The sequence below is a fragment of the Oncorhynchus mykiss genome, chromosome 5 (genome assembly GCF_013265735.2).
Source record: "Oncorhynchus mykiss isolate Arlee chromosome 5, USDA_OmykA_1.1, whole genome shotgun sequence".
In the NCBI taxonomy this organism is placed as follows: domain Eukaryota; kingdom Metazoa; phylum Chordata; class Actinopteri; order Salmoniformes; family Salmonidae; genus Oncorhynchus; species Oncorhynchus mykiss.
The window spans coordinates 43,061,298-43,079,061 of record NC_048569.1 but is presented as its reverse complement, the minus strand read 5'-3'; the positions used below and the strand labels follow the sequence as shown (position 1 = coordinate 43,079,061).

The 17,764-nt window shown below is 42.4% G+C and overlaps 1 protein-coding gene across 1 annotated transcript; it reads right to left on the bottom strand.

Annotated features, from left to right (window-relative positions):
- Positions 1-8,802: 8,802 nt before the first annotated feature.
- Positions 8,803-12,352, bottom strand: LOC100136618 (fructose-1,6-bisphosphatase 1). The gene is made up of 7 exons (XM_021603006.2): positions 12,069-12,352; positions 10,884-11,046; positions 10,673-10,765; positions 10,305-10,445; positions 9,845-9,982; positions 9,436-9,555; positions 8,803-9,193 (listed from the first exon to the last, which is right to left on the bottom strand). The coding sequence occupies exons 1-7, from the start codon at positions 12,236-12,238 to the stop codon at positions 9,005-9,007; spliced, it is 1,014 nt and encodes a 337-aa protein (XP_021458681.2). The 5' UTR covers positions 12,239-12,352; the 3' UTR covers positions 8,803-9,004.
- Positions 12,353-17,764: the final 5,412 nt, after the last annotated feature.

Sequence of the window (17,764 nt, the reverse complement as noted above, 5' to 3'; positions counted from 1 at the left end):
GTATGCATCTCTGTGTGTGGAGTAAAGGTGATCTAGAGTTTTTTTCCTCTGGTTGCACATGTGACATGCTGGTAGAAATGAGGTAAAACGGATTTAGGTTTCCCTGCATTGAAGTCTTCGGCCACTAGGAGTGTTGCTTCTGGATTAGCATTTTCCTGTTTGCTTATGGCCTTATACAGCTCAATGAGTGCTCTCTTAGTGCCAGCATCGGTTTGTGGTGGTAAAGAGACGGCTAAGAATAATGTAGATGAGAACTCTCTTGGTAGATAGTTTGGTCTACAGCTTATCATAAGGTACTCTACATCAGGCGAGCAATACCTCGAGACTTCATTAATATTAGACATCGTGCACCAGCTGTTATTGACAAATAGACACACACCCCCGCCTCTAGCTTCTCTGTTCTGCTGGTGCATGGAAAATTCCACCAGCTCTATATTGTCCATGTCGTCGTTCAGCCACAACTCGGTGAAACATAAGATATTCGTTTTTAATGTCCCGTTGGTAATATAATCTTGATCGTAGGTCATTCGTTTTGTGTCTCCAATGCTCATTGGTCAATAGAACAGATGGCAGAGTTTACTCACTCGCCTATGAATTCTCAGAAGGCTTCTTCACGCAAATGACAGGGATTTAGGCCCGTTCCCGTGAAAGCAGTATATCTTTCGCGTCGGACTCGTTAAAACATTTTTTTCTTCCAGTTTGAGGTGGGTAATTGCTGCTCTGATGTCCAGAAAATATTTTCATTCATAAGAGACAGTACCAGCAACATTGTGTACAAAATACATTTTTTATTTTTTACAAACAATGTGAAAAAATGTACAAAATAGCAGTTGGTTAGGACCACATAAAACGTCGCCCATCCCCTCCAGCGCCATTCTGACAAGTAAGTGCTTATTAAGATACAATTCATTTTAACTAGCTAAATCCTGTGTAACAACTAGTAATTGCATTGTACTCATGCAGATATTACACGTACTCTGATGTACGAATGTGTTTATTTATTTTTTAAATGTGTCTTATTCCTCATCTGAGATGGCACTCACTCATATTAGATCTGTTTTCGTAAACTCAACCAAGTTAACCCAGATGGTACTCTTCATTTTGGGGGCAAGTGCTAGCAACAACGTTGTCTGGAGATATATTTTAAACAGTGCACATTCATGGGTAAGTAATTTGAGCCTATTATAGCATAGGCTATAATCTCTCAGACACTTAGCGCAGAAGAAGCCAAACACTCATTTGGTGAATTTAGTGAAAACCTGCCCATTTGTAACTAGCATGGTAACAAGCATTCATTGTTACATTTCTGTAATTACAGTCCGCAATACTACCAGTTATGTTGTTATTACAATGTAACTATGAGTTGTTACAGTTAACTACAATACTTGTTATTACACTGTAATAAGGACCCCTTAAAAGGATGTGTTACCAAGTATTGATTGATCTTAAAGGATTAAAGAGATTCTGCAGTACTTTTGTATACTGTTTAGCTAGTAGTTCTGAAAGTACCGCTCAAGAGTAAAAATTGGTCCCAGAAAATTGCTTACTTCGTCACAAATGTTGTGTGCACCACGTCAATACTCTCTCTCTCTGCTGTGTGTGCAGCTTTGAGTACCAAGATGGCGTAGAAGTCAGACGTCTTTGTCTTTGTCCTGTTGTGTCCCTTGTATATATGTTTTTCTTCGCATATATTTTTAAAATATTTTCCTAAACCTCAACTTCTAAATACTCTCCTGCAACCCACCTCACCCAATGTGGCGTGGATCTGTTTTTTTTTCCTAAAGTATTTCTATTTACTTCGGATCTGGAATCCCTCAACTGAAGCTAGCCAGCTAACTAGCCAACAGCTATCAGTCAGCAAACCACTGCTAGCGGTCATCAGCTAACCTTTAGCTCGGAAAGCTCTTGCCAGTTCGTACAACGTGACTCAAACCAGAGCATAACGGACCTATTTTTCTCTCCAAATCCCCGGATTCCTATCACAAACTCTGAACCTTTTCATCTGGATCTTCGCAACTAGCTAACCGCAATCCCTGGTGACTACTCCTGGCTAGCGTTTCCATCCCGGAGCAAGCAGCCTGCTAGCTTTCTAGAACTAGCTTTCTAGAACTACTAGAACTACTCTAGAACTACTAATCCTCGACTGGTCTATCGACATCACTGCACGAGGAGGCAAAAACAGACTTTCCTCCATCACAACGTCCCCCAACGGCCCTTCTGCTAACTTGATAGCCCGGGTCTGCTAACTGCTAGCTTGCTAGCTCTGGTCTGCAAACTGCTAGCTTGCTAGCTCCGGTCTGCTAACTGCTTTCTTGCTAACCCTGGTCTGCTAACTGATAGCTTGTTAGCTCCGGCCTACTAACTGCTACCTTGTTAGCCTCGGCCTGCTAACTGTCTGAATCGCCGTGTCACCAGCCAGCCCAACCACTCACTGGACCCATATGATCACTTGGCTACGCATGCCTCTCTCTAATATCAATATGCCTCGTCCTGTCCTGGTTATTGATTACTGTCTTATTTCACTGTAGAGCCTCTAGCCCTGCTCAATATGCCTTAACCAACCATGTTGTTCCATCTCCTACATATGCGATGACATCACCTGGTTTAAACGTCTCTAGAGACTATATCTCTCTCATCATTACTCAATGCCTAGGTTTACCTCCAATGTACTCACATCCTACCTTACCTTTGTCTGTACACTATGCCTTGAATCTATGCTATCATGCTCAGAAACCTGCTCCTTTTACACTCTGTTCCGAACGTGCTAGACAGCTAGTTCGTATAGCCTTTAGCCGTACCCTTATCCTACTTCTCCTCCGTTCCTCTGGTGATGTAGAGGTTAATCCAGGTCCTGCAGTGCCTAGCTCCACTCCCACTCCCCAGGTGCTCTCATTTGTTAACTTCTGTAACCGTAAAAGCCTTGGTTTTCATGCATGTTAACATTAGAAGCCTACTCCCTAAGTTTGTTTTACTCACTGCTTTAGCACACTCTGCCAACCCGGATGTCTTAGCCGTGTCTGAATCCTGGCTTAGGAAAACCACCAAAACCCCTGAAATCTCCATCCCTAACTACACAATTTTCCACCAAGATAGAACTGCCAAAGGGGGCAGTGTTGCAATCTACTGCAAAGATAGCTTACAGAGTTCTGTCTTACTATACAGGTCTGTACTTAAACAATTCAAGCTTTTACTTCTAAAAATGCACCTTTCCAGAAACAAGTCTCTCACCGTTGCCGCTTGCTATAGACCACCCTCTGCCCCCAGCTGTGCCCTCGACACCATATGTGAATTGATTGCCCGCATCTATCTTCTGAGCTCGTCCTACTAGGTGACCTAAACTGGGACATGCTTAACACCCCGGCTATCCTACAATCTAAGCTTGATGCCCTCAATCTCACATAAATTATCAATGAACCAGGTACAACCCCAAATCCGTAAACACAGGCACCCTCATAGATATCATTCTAACTAACTAATAGACCTCTGCTGTTTTCAATCAAGATCTTAGCATTCACTGCCTGCATCCGTAATGAGTCTGCGATCAAACGACCACCCCTCATCACTGTCAAACGCTCCCTAAAACCCTTTTGCGAGCAGGCCTTTCTAATCGACCTGGCCAGGGTATCCTGGAATGACATTGACCTCATCTCGTCAGTAGACGATGCCTGGTTATTCTTTAAAAAGTGCCTTCCTCACCATCTTAAACAGGCATGCTCCATTCAAAAAAATGTAGAACCAGGAATAGATATGGTCCTTGGTTCACTCCTGACCTGTCTGCCCTTGACCAGCACAAAAACATCCTGTGGCATTCTGCATTAGCATCGAATAGCCCCAGTGATATGCACATTTTCAGGGAAGTTAGGAACAAATATACACAGGCAGTTAGGAAAGCTAAGGCTAGATCTTTCAAACAGAAATGTGCATCCTGTAGTACAAACTCAAAAACGTTCTGGGACACTGTAAAGTCCATGGAGAATAAGAGCACCTCCTCCCAGCTGCCTACTGCTCTGAGGCCATTGTTACCACCGATAAATCCACTATAATTGAGAATTTCAATAAGCATTTCTCTACGGCTGGCCATGCTTTCCACCTGGCTACCCCTACCCCGGTCAACTGCCTGGTACCCTCCACAGCAACCCGCCCAAGCCCCCACAATTTCTCCTTCACCGAAATCCAGACAGTTGATGTTCTGAAAGAGCTGCAAAATCTGGACCCCTACAAATCAGCCGGGCTAGACAATCTCGACCCTCTCTTTCCAAAATTATCTGCCAAAATTGTTGCAACCCCTATTACTAGCCTGTTCAACCTCTCTTTCAAATCATCTGAGATTCCCAAAGATTGGAAAGCTGCCGTGGTCATTCCCCTCTTCAAAGGGGGTGACACTCTAGACCCAAATTGCTACAGACCTATATCTATCCTACCCTGTCTTTCTGAGGTCTTCGAAAGCGAAGTTAACAAACAGATTACTGACCATTTCGAATCCCACCGTACCTTCTCCGCTATGCAATCTGGTTTCTGAGCTGGTCAAGGGTGCACCTCAGCCACGCTCAAGGTCCTAAACGATATCATAACCGCCATCAATAAGAGACAGTACTGTGCAGCCCTATTCATCGACCTGGCCAAGGCTTTCGACTCTGTCAATCACCACATTCTTATTGGCAGACTCGACAGCCTTGATTTCTCAAATGACTGCCTCGTCTGGTTTACTAACTACTTCTCTGATAGAGTTCAGTGTGTCAAATCAGAGAGACTGTTGTCTGGACCTCTGGCAGTCTCTATGGGGTGCCACAGGGTTCAATTCTCAGGCCGACTCTCTTCTCTGTATACATCAATGATGTCGCTCTTGCTGCTGGTGATTCTCTGATCCACCTCTACGCAGACAACACCATTCTGTATACTTCTGGCCCCTCTTTGGACACTGTGTTAACTAACCTCCAGATGAGCTTCAATGCCATACAACTCTCCTTCCATGGCCTCCAACTGCTCTTAAATGCAAGTAAAACTAAATGCATGCCATTCAATCGATCACTGCCCGCACCTGCCCGCCCATCTAGCATCACTACTCTGGACGGCTCTGATTTAGAATAGGTGGACAACTACAAATACCTAGATTTCTGGATAGACAGTAAACTCTCCTTCCAGACTCACATTAAGCATCTCCAATCCAAAATTCAATCAAGAATCGGCTTCCTATATCTCAACAAAGCATCCTTCACTCATGCTGCGAAACATACCCTCGTACTGACCACCCTACCGATCCTCGACTTCGGCGATGTCATCTATAAAATAGCCTCCAACACTCTACTCAACAAATTGGATGCAGTCTATCACAGTGCCATCCATTTAGCCACCAATGCCCCATACACTACCCACCACTGTGACCTGTACGCTCTCGTTGTTTGGCCCTCGCTTCATACTCGTCACCAAAACCCACTGGCTACAAGTTATCTACAAGTCTCTGCTAGGTAAAGCCCCGCCTTATCTCAGCTCACTGGTCACCATAGCAGCACCCACTTGTAGCACACACTCCAGCAGGTATATCTCACTGGTCACCCCCAAAGCCAATTCATCCTTTGGTCGCCGTTCCTTCCAGTTCTCTGCTGCCAATGACTGGAACCAACTTCAGAAATCACTGAAGCTGGAGACTCATATCTCCCTCATTAGCTTAAAGCACCAGCTGTCAGAGCAGCTCACAGATCACTGCACCTGTACATAGCCCATCTGTAAACAGCCCATCTATCTACCTCATCCCCATACTGTATTTATTTATTTATCTTGCTCCGTTGCACCCCAGTATCTACTTGCACATTCATCTTCTGCACATCTACCATTCCAGTGTTTAATTGCTATATTGTAATTACTTCACCACCATGGCCTATTTATTGCCTTAACTCCCTTATCTTACCTCATTTGCACTCACTGTATATAGACTTTTTGTTTTATTTTTTTTCTACTGTATTATTGACTGTATTTTTTGTTTATTCCATGTGTGTTGTTGTATGTGTCAAATTGCTATGCTTTATCTTGGCCAGGTCGCAGTTGCAAATGAGAACTTGTTCTCAACTAGCCTACCTGGTTAAATAAAGGTGAAATAAAAGTAAATAAATAAAATAAAAAATCTTGCTAGCTGTCACTCAAATTGCTAGGTGGCTGTCCCATGTGGGGGGAACATGCAGGGGAAATGGTGCAGCACTGCTTCCAGAAAAACAGTTGCTTTCAAACTAGGGGCTTTGTGGCTAATTGAGGTAAAACAGTAATTCTGATCATAGATTATGCATGTATGATCTACACATTGACACATCCAGCCCAAAGCAGGAGGCTTAATAGCAGTGTAGAACCTATATTTCTCAATGCCAGAAACACATACAGTATATTAGTAATTTAGAAAACATACCCAAATTACTAACTCTTAAATCAACTGTTATAATGCCGTTCTAAAACTTTGGAAACAGTTCCACAACGCCCCGCAGTCAGAGTCACACGATGAATGAAAAACGTTGTAAAAAGTGGGATACATTTGTAAGAATGAGGCGGGAAAATTGGGCATCTACTCGTCAATCTGCGGGGCACATTTCAACCCTGAAAAATTCCACGGCTATCAACAATGGAAAGAGGGCATCAGCAAGAAGTTGCTTCTAAAATTGGATGCTCTCCCTACGATCAATTTGGCTTCTAAGCATCTCAAACAGCCAGCAGACCGTGAGAATGGAAGTGAACCGGTAAGTGAAAGCTATAGCGCATTTAGCTCACCTCTTCCATCTAAATAACACTAATAAACGTTTCTCATGGTTTGACACACTGTATTGAGCTAGGCCACTGAAGGAGTAACACCTCCCCCTGCTGGTGAGTTAGAAACACGACATGGACAACAAGCGGAGGGTTTTATTCAAAACATCCTTCAGGTCAACCAGTGCAAATCACACAACAACCCTCCATTAGGAGTTGGAGGCTGAGGTTATATTTGGTCTATGAGGTGGTTGGTCCCTCAGTTTAGTGATCCAAATGAATCTTGCTTCACTGTAAGACACGTGGGATGCATCATAATAATTTAAACAGGCTTCCTCCCCTCTCTCACCCATCTCCGACCTTGTCAGATGAAAGTAGAAGGAGAGGAAAAGAGAAGCGAAAGCCACTTCAGACTACTGAGATGAACCCTAGGATCTGACTGACTGACTCCCCCTATACTCTTTCCCCCTCCAGTGTCTTTGGTCCCAGACCTGGTTGGTCAGAGGGTCAGATTTGTGGAGATAAAATACTACTCTGCTTGTTCACAAGGATCAGCTGGAGGAAAGCACTGCACTGATTATCTAATCAACAAATTACCTCAACTTCTAAACAACTGGGTATGATATATTCCGTTAAATAAATACAGTACCAGTCAAAGGTTGACACACCCTACTCATTCTAGGGTTCAACTTTATTTTTACTATTTTCTACATTGTAGAATAGTGAAGTCATCAAAACTATGAAATAACAAACAAGAAAGTACTAAACTAATCAAAATATATTTTATATAGTATGATGACAACTTTGCACACTCTTGGCATTCTCTCAACCAGCATCATGAGATAGTCACCTGGAATGCATTTCAATTAACAGGTCTGCCTTGTAAAAAGTTAATTTTTGGAATTTATTTCCTTCTTAATGCATTTGAGCCAATCGGTTGTGTTGTGACAAGGTATACAGAAGGTAGCCCTATTTGATAAAAGACCAAGTCCATATTATGGCAAGAACATCTCAAATAAGCAAAGAGAAACAACAGTCCAGCATTACTTTAAGACATGAAGGTCAGTCAATCAGGAACATTTCAAGAACTTTTAAAGTTTCTTCAAGTGCAGTCACAAAAAGTCATCAAGCACTATGATGAAACTGGCTCTCATGAGGACCGCCACAGGAAAGGAAGACCCAGAGTTACCTCTGCTGCAGAGTATAAGTTCATTAGAGTTAACTGCACCTCAGACTGCAGCCCAAATAAATGCTTCACAGAGTTCAAGGAACAGACACATCTCAACATCAATGGTTCAGAGTACAGTGTGAATCAGGCCTTCATGGTCTATTTGCTGCAAAGAAACCACTACTAAAGGACACCAATAAGGAGAAGAGATTTGAGATTTGCTTGGACCAACAAAAAAAACATTAAATGGACATTAGACAGGTGGGAATCTGTCCTTTGTTCTGATGAGTCCTAATTTTTGGTTTCAACCGCCTTGTCTTTGTGAGACGCAGAGTAGTTGAATGAATTATCTCCACATGTGTAGTTTCCACCGTGAAGCATGGGGGAGGAGGTGTGATGGTGCTTTGCTGGTGACACTGTCAGTGATTTATTTAGAATTCAAGGTACACTTAACCAACTTGGCTACCACAGCATTCGAGAGTGATACACCATCCCATCTGGATTGTGCTTAGTGGGACTATCATTTGCTTTCAACAGGACAATGACCCAAAACACACCTCCAGGCTGTGTAAGGGCTATTTGACCAAGGAGAGTGATGGAGTGCTGCATCAGATTATCTGGCCTCCACAATCACCCAACCTCAACCCAACTGAGATGGTTTGGGATGAGTTGGCCGCTTTTCCTTCATTCTGCAGTCCAACAAGTGCTCAGCATACGTGGGAACTCCTTCAAGATTGTTGGTAAAGCATTCCTCATGAAGCTGGTTGAGAGAATGCCAAGAGTGTGCAAAGCTGTCATCAAGGCAAAGGGTGGCTACTTTGAAGAATCAAAAAAATATTTTGATTGGTTTCTCTTTTTTGGTTACTACATGATTCCATATTTGTTATTTCATAGTTTTGACATCTTCACTATTATTCTACAATGTAGAAAATAGAAGAAAAACATCTAGATAAACACTTGAATGAGTAGGTGTCCAAACGTTTGACTTCTACAGTATATCCACAGCTCCATCCATATGATGCAAAGATTACTAGCTTATGGTCAGGGTCAAAGGTCGACCCTCGTGGACAAGCAGGTCATGATGGATCCAGAGAAGGTTCCAGCGCTGTCTCACATGCGTGTCTTCTTGTAGATGGCGATGTATTCCTGGACATCTTCAGGGGAGCCCAGGACCACAGGAACCCGCTGGTGGATGTTCTCTGGCTGGATGTCCAGAACGTTAATCTCCCCCGTGGTGGCCATGCCTCCAGCCTGCTCGATGATAAATGACATGGGGTTGCACTCGTACAGCAGCCTCAGCTACATAGGGTGGGGTGGAAGAGAGACAATGGTTAGTCACGTCAATGTACTGAGAAAAGGCCTCGTTCATCCTACACTTGAATAAACTTGTCTCATTGATCGTTACATTGCCCATCTCTCTCCCTCTCTCCCTCTTTTGGTCACTTGTATGTAAAAAAAAAAATAATAATAATAAAGTTTAGTATATATTTTTTTAGAGTAGATATTCATTTATATGAACTGGAGCGCTCTGCCTGATTCACCTTGCCCTTGGGGCTCTTGACATTGGCAGGGTATAAGAAGATGCCTCCGTACACCAGAGTCCTGTGCACATCAGCCACCATGGAGCCAACATAACGCCCACCATAGGGGGCACTGCCATCCTGGAAACAAAAAGCAATATAGAGTTAGAGATCATTAAATAACTGATGTAAACACTTCAGTTTTAGTCACAGATATTCTGTCATTTTATATTTTCTTTATTTAGCCAACGCTCTTTTTTTTAGTGCGACTTACAACAGGGGCATTTAAAAAGTAGGTAAGACAACCACATATCAGGCATATTTCAGTCATTTTATTGGTCACTTAATAGTACCCAAAGAGTTAATGGTTCAGAATTACAGTGTAAAACTTATGCCCTCTGCCCTTTCAGGTTTATAGTTAATGAATTACCTCTGGGTATTTCTTTTTCTTCAGGTACTCTGTGACGTCTGGGTAGAAGTGCTGAGCATAGCCTTCGTTTAGACTGTAGATCTTTCCTCTCTTCTTGATCTTCACGTCCTTGTCTGTTAGGATGAACTCCCCGATGGACTAAACAGACGGAGCAAGGACTGAGCAGCAATGACTGAGCAACTTCAGGGACATGTGTTTTCATGTTCTTTTAGTGCTGTTTTACTGTAGTGTGTTGCTATTTTAAAATGCACTTTTAAACATTAAAGTTGACCCAAAATCCAGAAACTCCCAAGTGATTCCATACATTGAAACTCGTTCAGTGAAGTCGTCTCAGTTCAGCATTCCTGGGACAGAGAGGGGGAGAGGGCAAACTCCATTGAACTAGTTTCAATGTATGGAATCATTTGGGAGTTTCTGGATTTTGGGTAAACTTGTCCTTTAATTTGGATTTGGAACTTACAGGGTCCAGCATGAAGCAGTTGACCCCTTGTCCTGTAGAGAGTACCATCATGGTGGCACTGCCGTAGAGGGCGTAACCGGCGGCAACAATGTGACGTCCAGACTGCAGTGCGTCCTTCTCATTGGGCTCATCGTCTGTCGTCTGGGAGACAAACATGAGGATAGTTATTACCAACAATAACAGAAGAACAGTGAAACAGCCTAACTACAGTGGAAATTGGCACTATGGCGTGACTGAGACAAACAACGTGTCTGAGAATGAAACAGAATGTCTGGGAATGTTAGAAAATGTCTGAGGCTAAAACAGAATGTATGTTTGGCCCATAGAGGACTCATAGAAAAACCACCAGAAACAAAACAAACACCAACCTTTCTGTAGATGGCAAAAATTGTTCCAATTGATACAAGACAGTCAATGTTTGATGAGCCATCAAGTGGGTCGAAGCACACAATATATTTTCCCTGCGAGAGAAATAAAAAGGACATTGTCACATTGACGTCACAAGAAGATCCCAACTTCAATCTGGGCCACACACACACACACACACACACACACACTCCCCCGTCCCTCCACACGCACCTGTTTCTCTGGTTCCACGATGAGGGCCCTCTCGTCCTCCTCTGACACCAGGACACAGGAGGTGAAGGAGGACTTAATCATGTTGATGACCAGGTCGTTGGACAGAACATCTAGCTTCTTTACCTGGTCACCTGTCACGTTGGTGCTCCCAGCAATGCCATAGCTGGAGGGAGGAACAGAGGGAGAGATGGACAGGTGAGGGAGAGAAGGAGAGAGAGGGTGAGGGCAGTGAGAGAGGAACAGGGGGCAGACGTGTGAGAGCAGTAACATCACTAGGCCCATCTCTGTCATACAGTTGAGGGGAGGAAGGGAGGGGCAAGGACAGGGCGTAGTGTATTTATATAATCAAATCAAATTGCCCCCTAATACAACAGGTGTAGTAGACCTTACCGTAAAATGCTTACTTACAAGATCTTAACCAACAATGCAGTTCAAGAGATAGAGTTAAGAGATTTACCAAATAAAGTTACAAAAAATAATTTAAAAAAGTAACAATTAAATAACAATAAAGAGGTTATATAGAAGGGGGTAGAGGCAGGTTAGTCGAGGTAACTTGTAGGTGTAACTCTTTTCGGTCATAAGAGATGGCAGCAACAACATTATGTACAAAATAAGTTACAAACAATGAGGGACAAAACCCGCAAAATAGCACAGTTGGTTAGAAACCCATAAAAACGTCTGCCATCCCCTCCAGGTGGCATTGAAGTGGCCACTGCTTTGTGTCAGTGTGGAATGCAGTCTCTATATGGTCTCTACTTCCTCCTAATGAAGACAATAGGCATGTCTCACGAGGAAAATCATGCATGAATTGTGAGTAGCCTACCTTATTCCAATAGCCTTGGCTTGCATGAAAATAACAACATTTCGTGTGGACATTGACCTGAGTCGAGGTTGACAACGGTATTAGGGCCAACAGATTAGATGGACAATGTAAATATTTTATTTTAGTCTCTGGCCCGGTGCATGGTCTGTTGTAGTAACTCACAAATACAGCAAAATCACTGTTGATCAGTTATGAAATACTTCAAATTCTATTTTATTCGTCACATGCTTCGTAAACAACAGGTGTGGACTAACAGTGAAATGCTTACTTATCGTCCTCCGCTCAGTTGATAAATGTGGCATTTAGACTACGAACGAACACAACCACTGACACTATCACTTGTTGCATGCAGCAACACTTACAGGTTGGCAATCCCAGCTTTCCTGACGGCGGTGGAGATGGCTTTGACAGCTGTGCAGATGGAGTTGAGGAGGGTTGTCAGTTCTCCCGTTCCCTTCGCCTTCCTTCCCTCCTCCAGCACGAATCTCGTGAGGGTAACGACATTAGTGTCGAATGAGCCCCGGTCAGACATGGCGATTTAGAAGGCTGTAGAGGTTCTTGAGAGGGGACCAGGACAGGTGAGTTCCTCAATGTATCACCCTAAAGTTAAAATATAACTAAAGAGCCGCGAGTGCGGGAGAGGCTGGGGTGTGCAGTTGTTTGAACCAATCACAGTTGGCCGTTCAAAGGGAGGGACGAGGTTGAGAACACATGTTGCTGTGCAGGTTAGTGAGGGCAAAGTTCACAGATAATAAACAGGTTCTCACAAATGCTCCAGTGATGTTGGCCCGGTTCCAACCAGTTACTTTACCCCCCTCACTCTTACCCGTTTCTGTGATTTCACAGATCTGAAAGGACTGGTAAATGGTGCTGGCTGAAATAGAACCAGGCCCTAAACTAGTTTTGAAAAGCACTGTCCCCAAAACGTCTGCTCTCCACATGATATGTAGGACATCTATTGGGTGCCTTATCAATAAATAGATTACACGGAGAATGCAGATAGTGTGCAGTTAGATCACTATTCATTTTGAATGAGAGAACTACATTTAGTGCAAACCATGAAATGTAATAATGTGTGAACATGTACTAGTCTGTAGGCCATTGAAGTAACACAAATAATTGTGACATTTGGAGTGAAACAAGAATGATGAGTTATGAGAGAAACGATTCTGCAGCTGGTTTTAGATATTTAGAATCTCTGGTGGTCTCTTATATGTCCTTTAGTGTCGGGAAATCAGTCTGACAAGGAATGAAAGATACCAGAGAGAAACCAGTTGCTAAATCATGTAGCCAAAAAATGGAAAGGTGATAGCATCTCCCATAAAGACCACTACAACATGTTTTTTCAATGCATGGTAGGCTACACTTATTTTAAAAAATAAATCAATTTGTGAAATCTGTTGTGGTCAAATTACATAGTGGTCAGCACATTGGTTTAACAGCCTAGATTATCATGAATACTAATAAATGCTTGTTCTTTTAACTCTTTTATGAGCTTCTGACTATCAGCCCTTTAAGGTAAGCATGCTTTATGTACATGTTCCTGAGAATAGCTGAGTCTAAAGTGCAGTTCATAGTTCAATCCATTGGGTTCTGTTTGTTGCTCTACTTTAAAGATGGCTTTTCTGTGTGTCTGAAATGACACCCTAATCCCTACATAGTGCATTACTTTTGACCAGATCCCTATGGGCCTGGTCAAAAGTAGTGGACTATATAGGAAATAGGATGCCATTTTATGCAAACATTGTGTGCAAAAACAATGACAAAAGCTAATGACGAACACAGTTAGGTAAGATGAGTTCATTGGGCCGGGTTTACATGATTTTGTTACGCAACTTTGGACAAAATGTCTGACGGGGGTTTCACAACAAGATGCTGATTTAAACTTTGAACTTTGAAATGGAGCCACAGGTGACCACTGAGAGCCAATGGTTTGCAAGAATCAAAGGCCAGATTCTAGGGGCATATCTGAACTGTTTTCAAACTTGCTTTGGGTTGCTTCTTCAGTTTGTTGATAGAGCCTTCAGAATAATTAAAAGAGTGGCAAGTAGCCTAGTGGGTAAGCATGTTGGGCCACTAACCAAAAGGTTGCTCGTTCAATTCCCCAAGCTGACTAGGTGAAAAATCTGTTCATGTGCCCTTGAGCAAAGCACTTAACCCTAGTTGCTCTGGATAAGAGTGTCTACTAAAATGTAAGAAATATATATTCTTATGTGGTTTTGAGTCTTATCTAAAAGGCTTATAAGGCTACAGCAAGAGTAAGATTGTAAGAGCAGCAGTGATGGAATGAGAAAAAATGTAAATTATATAAAGTTCATCTATTATTCTCACTTTACTGAATAGTTAGAGTAGTTTTTTAAGGTCAGAATGTTGGGCTCCTACTTGTTATGTTGGGCACCTACTGACCGAACAATATGTTATGATTTTTTTTTAGTGCTGGAAAACCTTGGAAGAGCATAGGTGGAGTAGGCATTGTGGTGCTCATGTGAATTTCCTTTTTCGGCTTAAGACCAATACCTACAGTTGAAGTCGGAAGTTTACATACACCTCAGCCAAGTACATGTAAACTCAGTTGTTCACAATTCCTGACATTTAATCCTAGTAAAAAACCCTGTCTTAGGTCAGTTAGGATCACCACTTTATTTTAAGAATGTGAAACTTCAGAATAATAGTAGAGAGAATTATTTATTTCAGGTTTAATTTCTTTCATCACTTTCCCAGTAGGTCAGAAGTTTACATACTAAATTAGTATTTGGTAACGTTGCCTTTAAATCGTTTAACATGTGTCAAGCATTTTGTGTAGCCTTCCACAATCTTCCCACAATAAGTTGGGTGAATTTTGGCCCATTCCTCCTGACAGAGCTGGTGTAACTGAGTCAGGTTTGTAGGCCTCCTTGCTCGCACACGCTTTTTCAGTTCTGTCCACACATTTTCTATGGGATTTAGGTCAGGGCTTTGTGATGGCCACTCCGATACCTTGAATTTGTTGTCCTTAAGCCATTTTGCCTCAACTTTGGAAGTATGCTTGGGGTAATTGTCCATTTGGAAGAACTGTTTGCGACCAAGCTTTAACTTCTTGACTGATGTCTTGAGATGTTGCTTCAATATTTCCACATAACTTTCCTACCTCATGATGCCATCTATTTTGTGAAGTGCACCACTCCCTCCTGCAGCAAAACACCCCCACAACATGATGCTGCCACCCCTGTGCTTCGCGGTTGGGATGGTGTTCTTCGGCTTGCAAGCCTCCCCCTTTTTCCTCCAAACATGATGATGGTCATTATGGCCAAACAGTTCCATTTTTATTTCATCATACCAGAGGACATTTCTCCAAAAAGTATGATATTTGTCCCCATGTGCAGTTCCAAACCGTAGTCTGGCTTTTTTATGGCGGATTTAGAGCAGTGGCTTCTTCCTTGCTGAGCGGCCTTTCAGGTTATGTCAATTATAGGACTAATTTTACTGTGGCTATAGATACTTTTGTACCTGTTTCCTCCAGCATCTTCACAAGGTCCTTTGCTGTTGTTCTGGGATTGATTTGCACTTTTCGCACCAAAGTACGTTCATCTCTAGGAGACAGAACACGTCTCCTTCCTGAGCGGTATGACGGCTGCGTGGTCCCATGGTGTTTAAGAACAAATTCTTATTTACAATGACGGCCTACCCCGGCCAAACCTGGACGATGCTGGGCAGATTGCACAGCCCTATGGGACTCCCAATCACAGCTGGATGTGAAACAGCCTGGAATCGAACCACTGAGATGCAGTGCCTTAGACCGCTGCGCCAGTCGGGAGCCCCCGAGTGGCACAGTGGGAGGGTTGTCGGCGGTTTAATTACATTTATTCAGCGCACGCAAAGGAACCATGCCTGCAAAACCTGTTACGCACCTGTGTAAGGTAAGTCTGAATACGAACTACTGAGAAGTGTGTAGGAAAGGTGTCAATTTCCTAAGTCTGAATTGGGCCCAAAGTGTTTAACCAAATTACAGTGAGTGTCACACCCTGATCTGTTTCACCTGTCATTGTGCTTGTCTCCACCCCCCTCCAGGTGTTGCCCATCTTCCCCATTGTCCCCTGTGTATTTATACTAGAGGTCGACCGATTTATGATTTTTCAATACCGGTTATTAGAGGACCAAAAAAAGCCGATGCCGATTAATCTGTCGATTTTAAAATTGTATTTGTAAAAATGACAATTACAACAATACTGAATGAACACTTATTTTAACTTAATATAATACATAAATACAATCAATTTAGCCTCAAATAAATACTGAAACATGTTCAATTTGGTTTAAATAATGCAAAAACAAAGTGTTGGATAAGAAAGTAAAAATGCCATATGTGCCATGTAAGAAAGCTAACGTTTAAGTTCCTTGCTCAGAACATGAGAACATATGAAAGCTGGTGGTTCCTTTTAACATGAGTCTTCAATATTCCCAGGTAAGAAGTTTTAGGTTGTAGTTATTATAGGAATTATGGGACTATTTCTCTCTATACCATTTGTATTTCATTAACCTTTGACCTTTGGATGTTCTTATAGGCACTTTAATATTGCCAGTGTCACAGTATAGCTTCCGTCCCTCTCCTCGCTCCTACCTGGGCTCGAACAAGGAACACATTGACAACAGCCACCCTCAAAGCAGCGTTACCCATGCAGAACAAGGGAAACAACCACTCCAAGTCTCAGAGCGAGTGACGTTTGAAACGCTATTAGCGCGCACCCCGCTAACTTGCTAGCCATTTCACATCGGTTACACCAGCCTAATCTCTGGAGTTGCTAGACATGAAGTCATAAACAGCTCAATGCTTGAAGCATTGCAAAGAGCTGCTGTCAAACGCACCAAAGTGCTGTTTGAATGAATGCTTACGAGCTTGCTGGTGCCTACCACCGCTCAGTCAGACTGCTCTATCAAATCATAGACTTAATTATAACATAATAAAATACAGAAATACAAGCCGTAGGTCATTATTATGGTCGAATCTGGAAACTATCATCTCGAAAACAAGACGTTTATTCTTTCAGTGAAATACGGAACCGTTCTGTATTTTATCTAACGGGTGGCATCCATAAGTCTAAATATTCCTGTTACGTTGCACAACCTTCAATGTTATGTCATAATTACGTAAAATTCTGGCAAATTAGGCGGCCCAAACTGTTGCTTATACACTGACTCTGCGTGCAATGAACGCAAGAGAAGTGACACAATTTCACCTGGTTAATATTGCCTGCTAACCTGGATTTCTTTTAGCTAAATATGCAGGTTTAAAAATATATAATTGTGTGTATTGATTTTAAGAAAGGCATTGATGTTTATGGTTAAGTACACATTGGAGCAATGACAGTCCTTTTTCGCGAATACGCACAGCATCGATTATATGCAACGCAGGACACGCTAGATAACTAGTATGTGTAGTTAACTAGTGATTATGATTGATTGTTTTTTATAAGATAAGTTTAATGCTAGCTAGCAACTTACCTTGGCTTACTGCATTCGCGTAACAGGCAGGCTCCTCGTGGAGTGCAATGTAATCAGGTGGTTAGAGCGTTGGACTAGTTAACTGTAAGGTTGCAAGATTGAATCCCCGAGCTGACAAGGTAAAAATCTGTCATTCTGCCCCTAAAATGAGAAAAGAAACCTGTACACTGCTCTTGATAGTATCACTTCCCTTTATTAAGCTTTAGGTATCGGCCTCAAGGCCTTCGTCAGAGCTTTTGTGAGCATTTACAATTTGCACCCCTATTTAGACATTGCTCCATCCACATCTGTTCAATGCATCGAATGGGGTTGGAGTCGTGGCATTAATTCATGTTCACATTTACAAAATAAAATGCATGGGTATTTCGTCATTAAGACCTTTTTTGGGAATAGTGTCTGGACGGTGAAAATCCCCAAAAAAATTCTTTTACTCAGAGTATTATTTCACCTCCCCTGTCTGATATCTTAACTTTCTCTATGCCACACAATCTAAAAAAGGTAGAAATGTCATGTTTTAGGTCATTAAAATGTGCTGCGACTGGATAATCCCTGTCGTTTCACCTGATTGAACCTTTCTGTT

What these genes read in the sequence shown, in the direction of transcription:
- LOC100136618 (XM_021603006.2), bottom strand. Translation starts at nt 12,238, where the DNA reads ATGTCTGACCGGGGCTCATTCGACACTAATGTCGTTACCCTCACGAGA. An exon ending in AAAGCTGGGATTGCCAACCT is followed by an intron (nt 11,047 to 12,068) that starts GTAAGTGTTGCT and finishes TCCTCCCTCCAG; the next exon opens with CTATGGCATTGCTGGGAGCA. An exon ending in TCAAGAGCCCCAAGGGCAAG is followed by an intron (nt 9,194 to 9,435) that starts GTGAATCAGGCA and finishes CACCCTATGTAG; the next exon opens with CTGAGGCTGCTGTACGAGTG.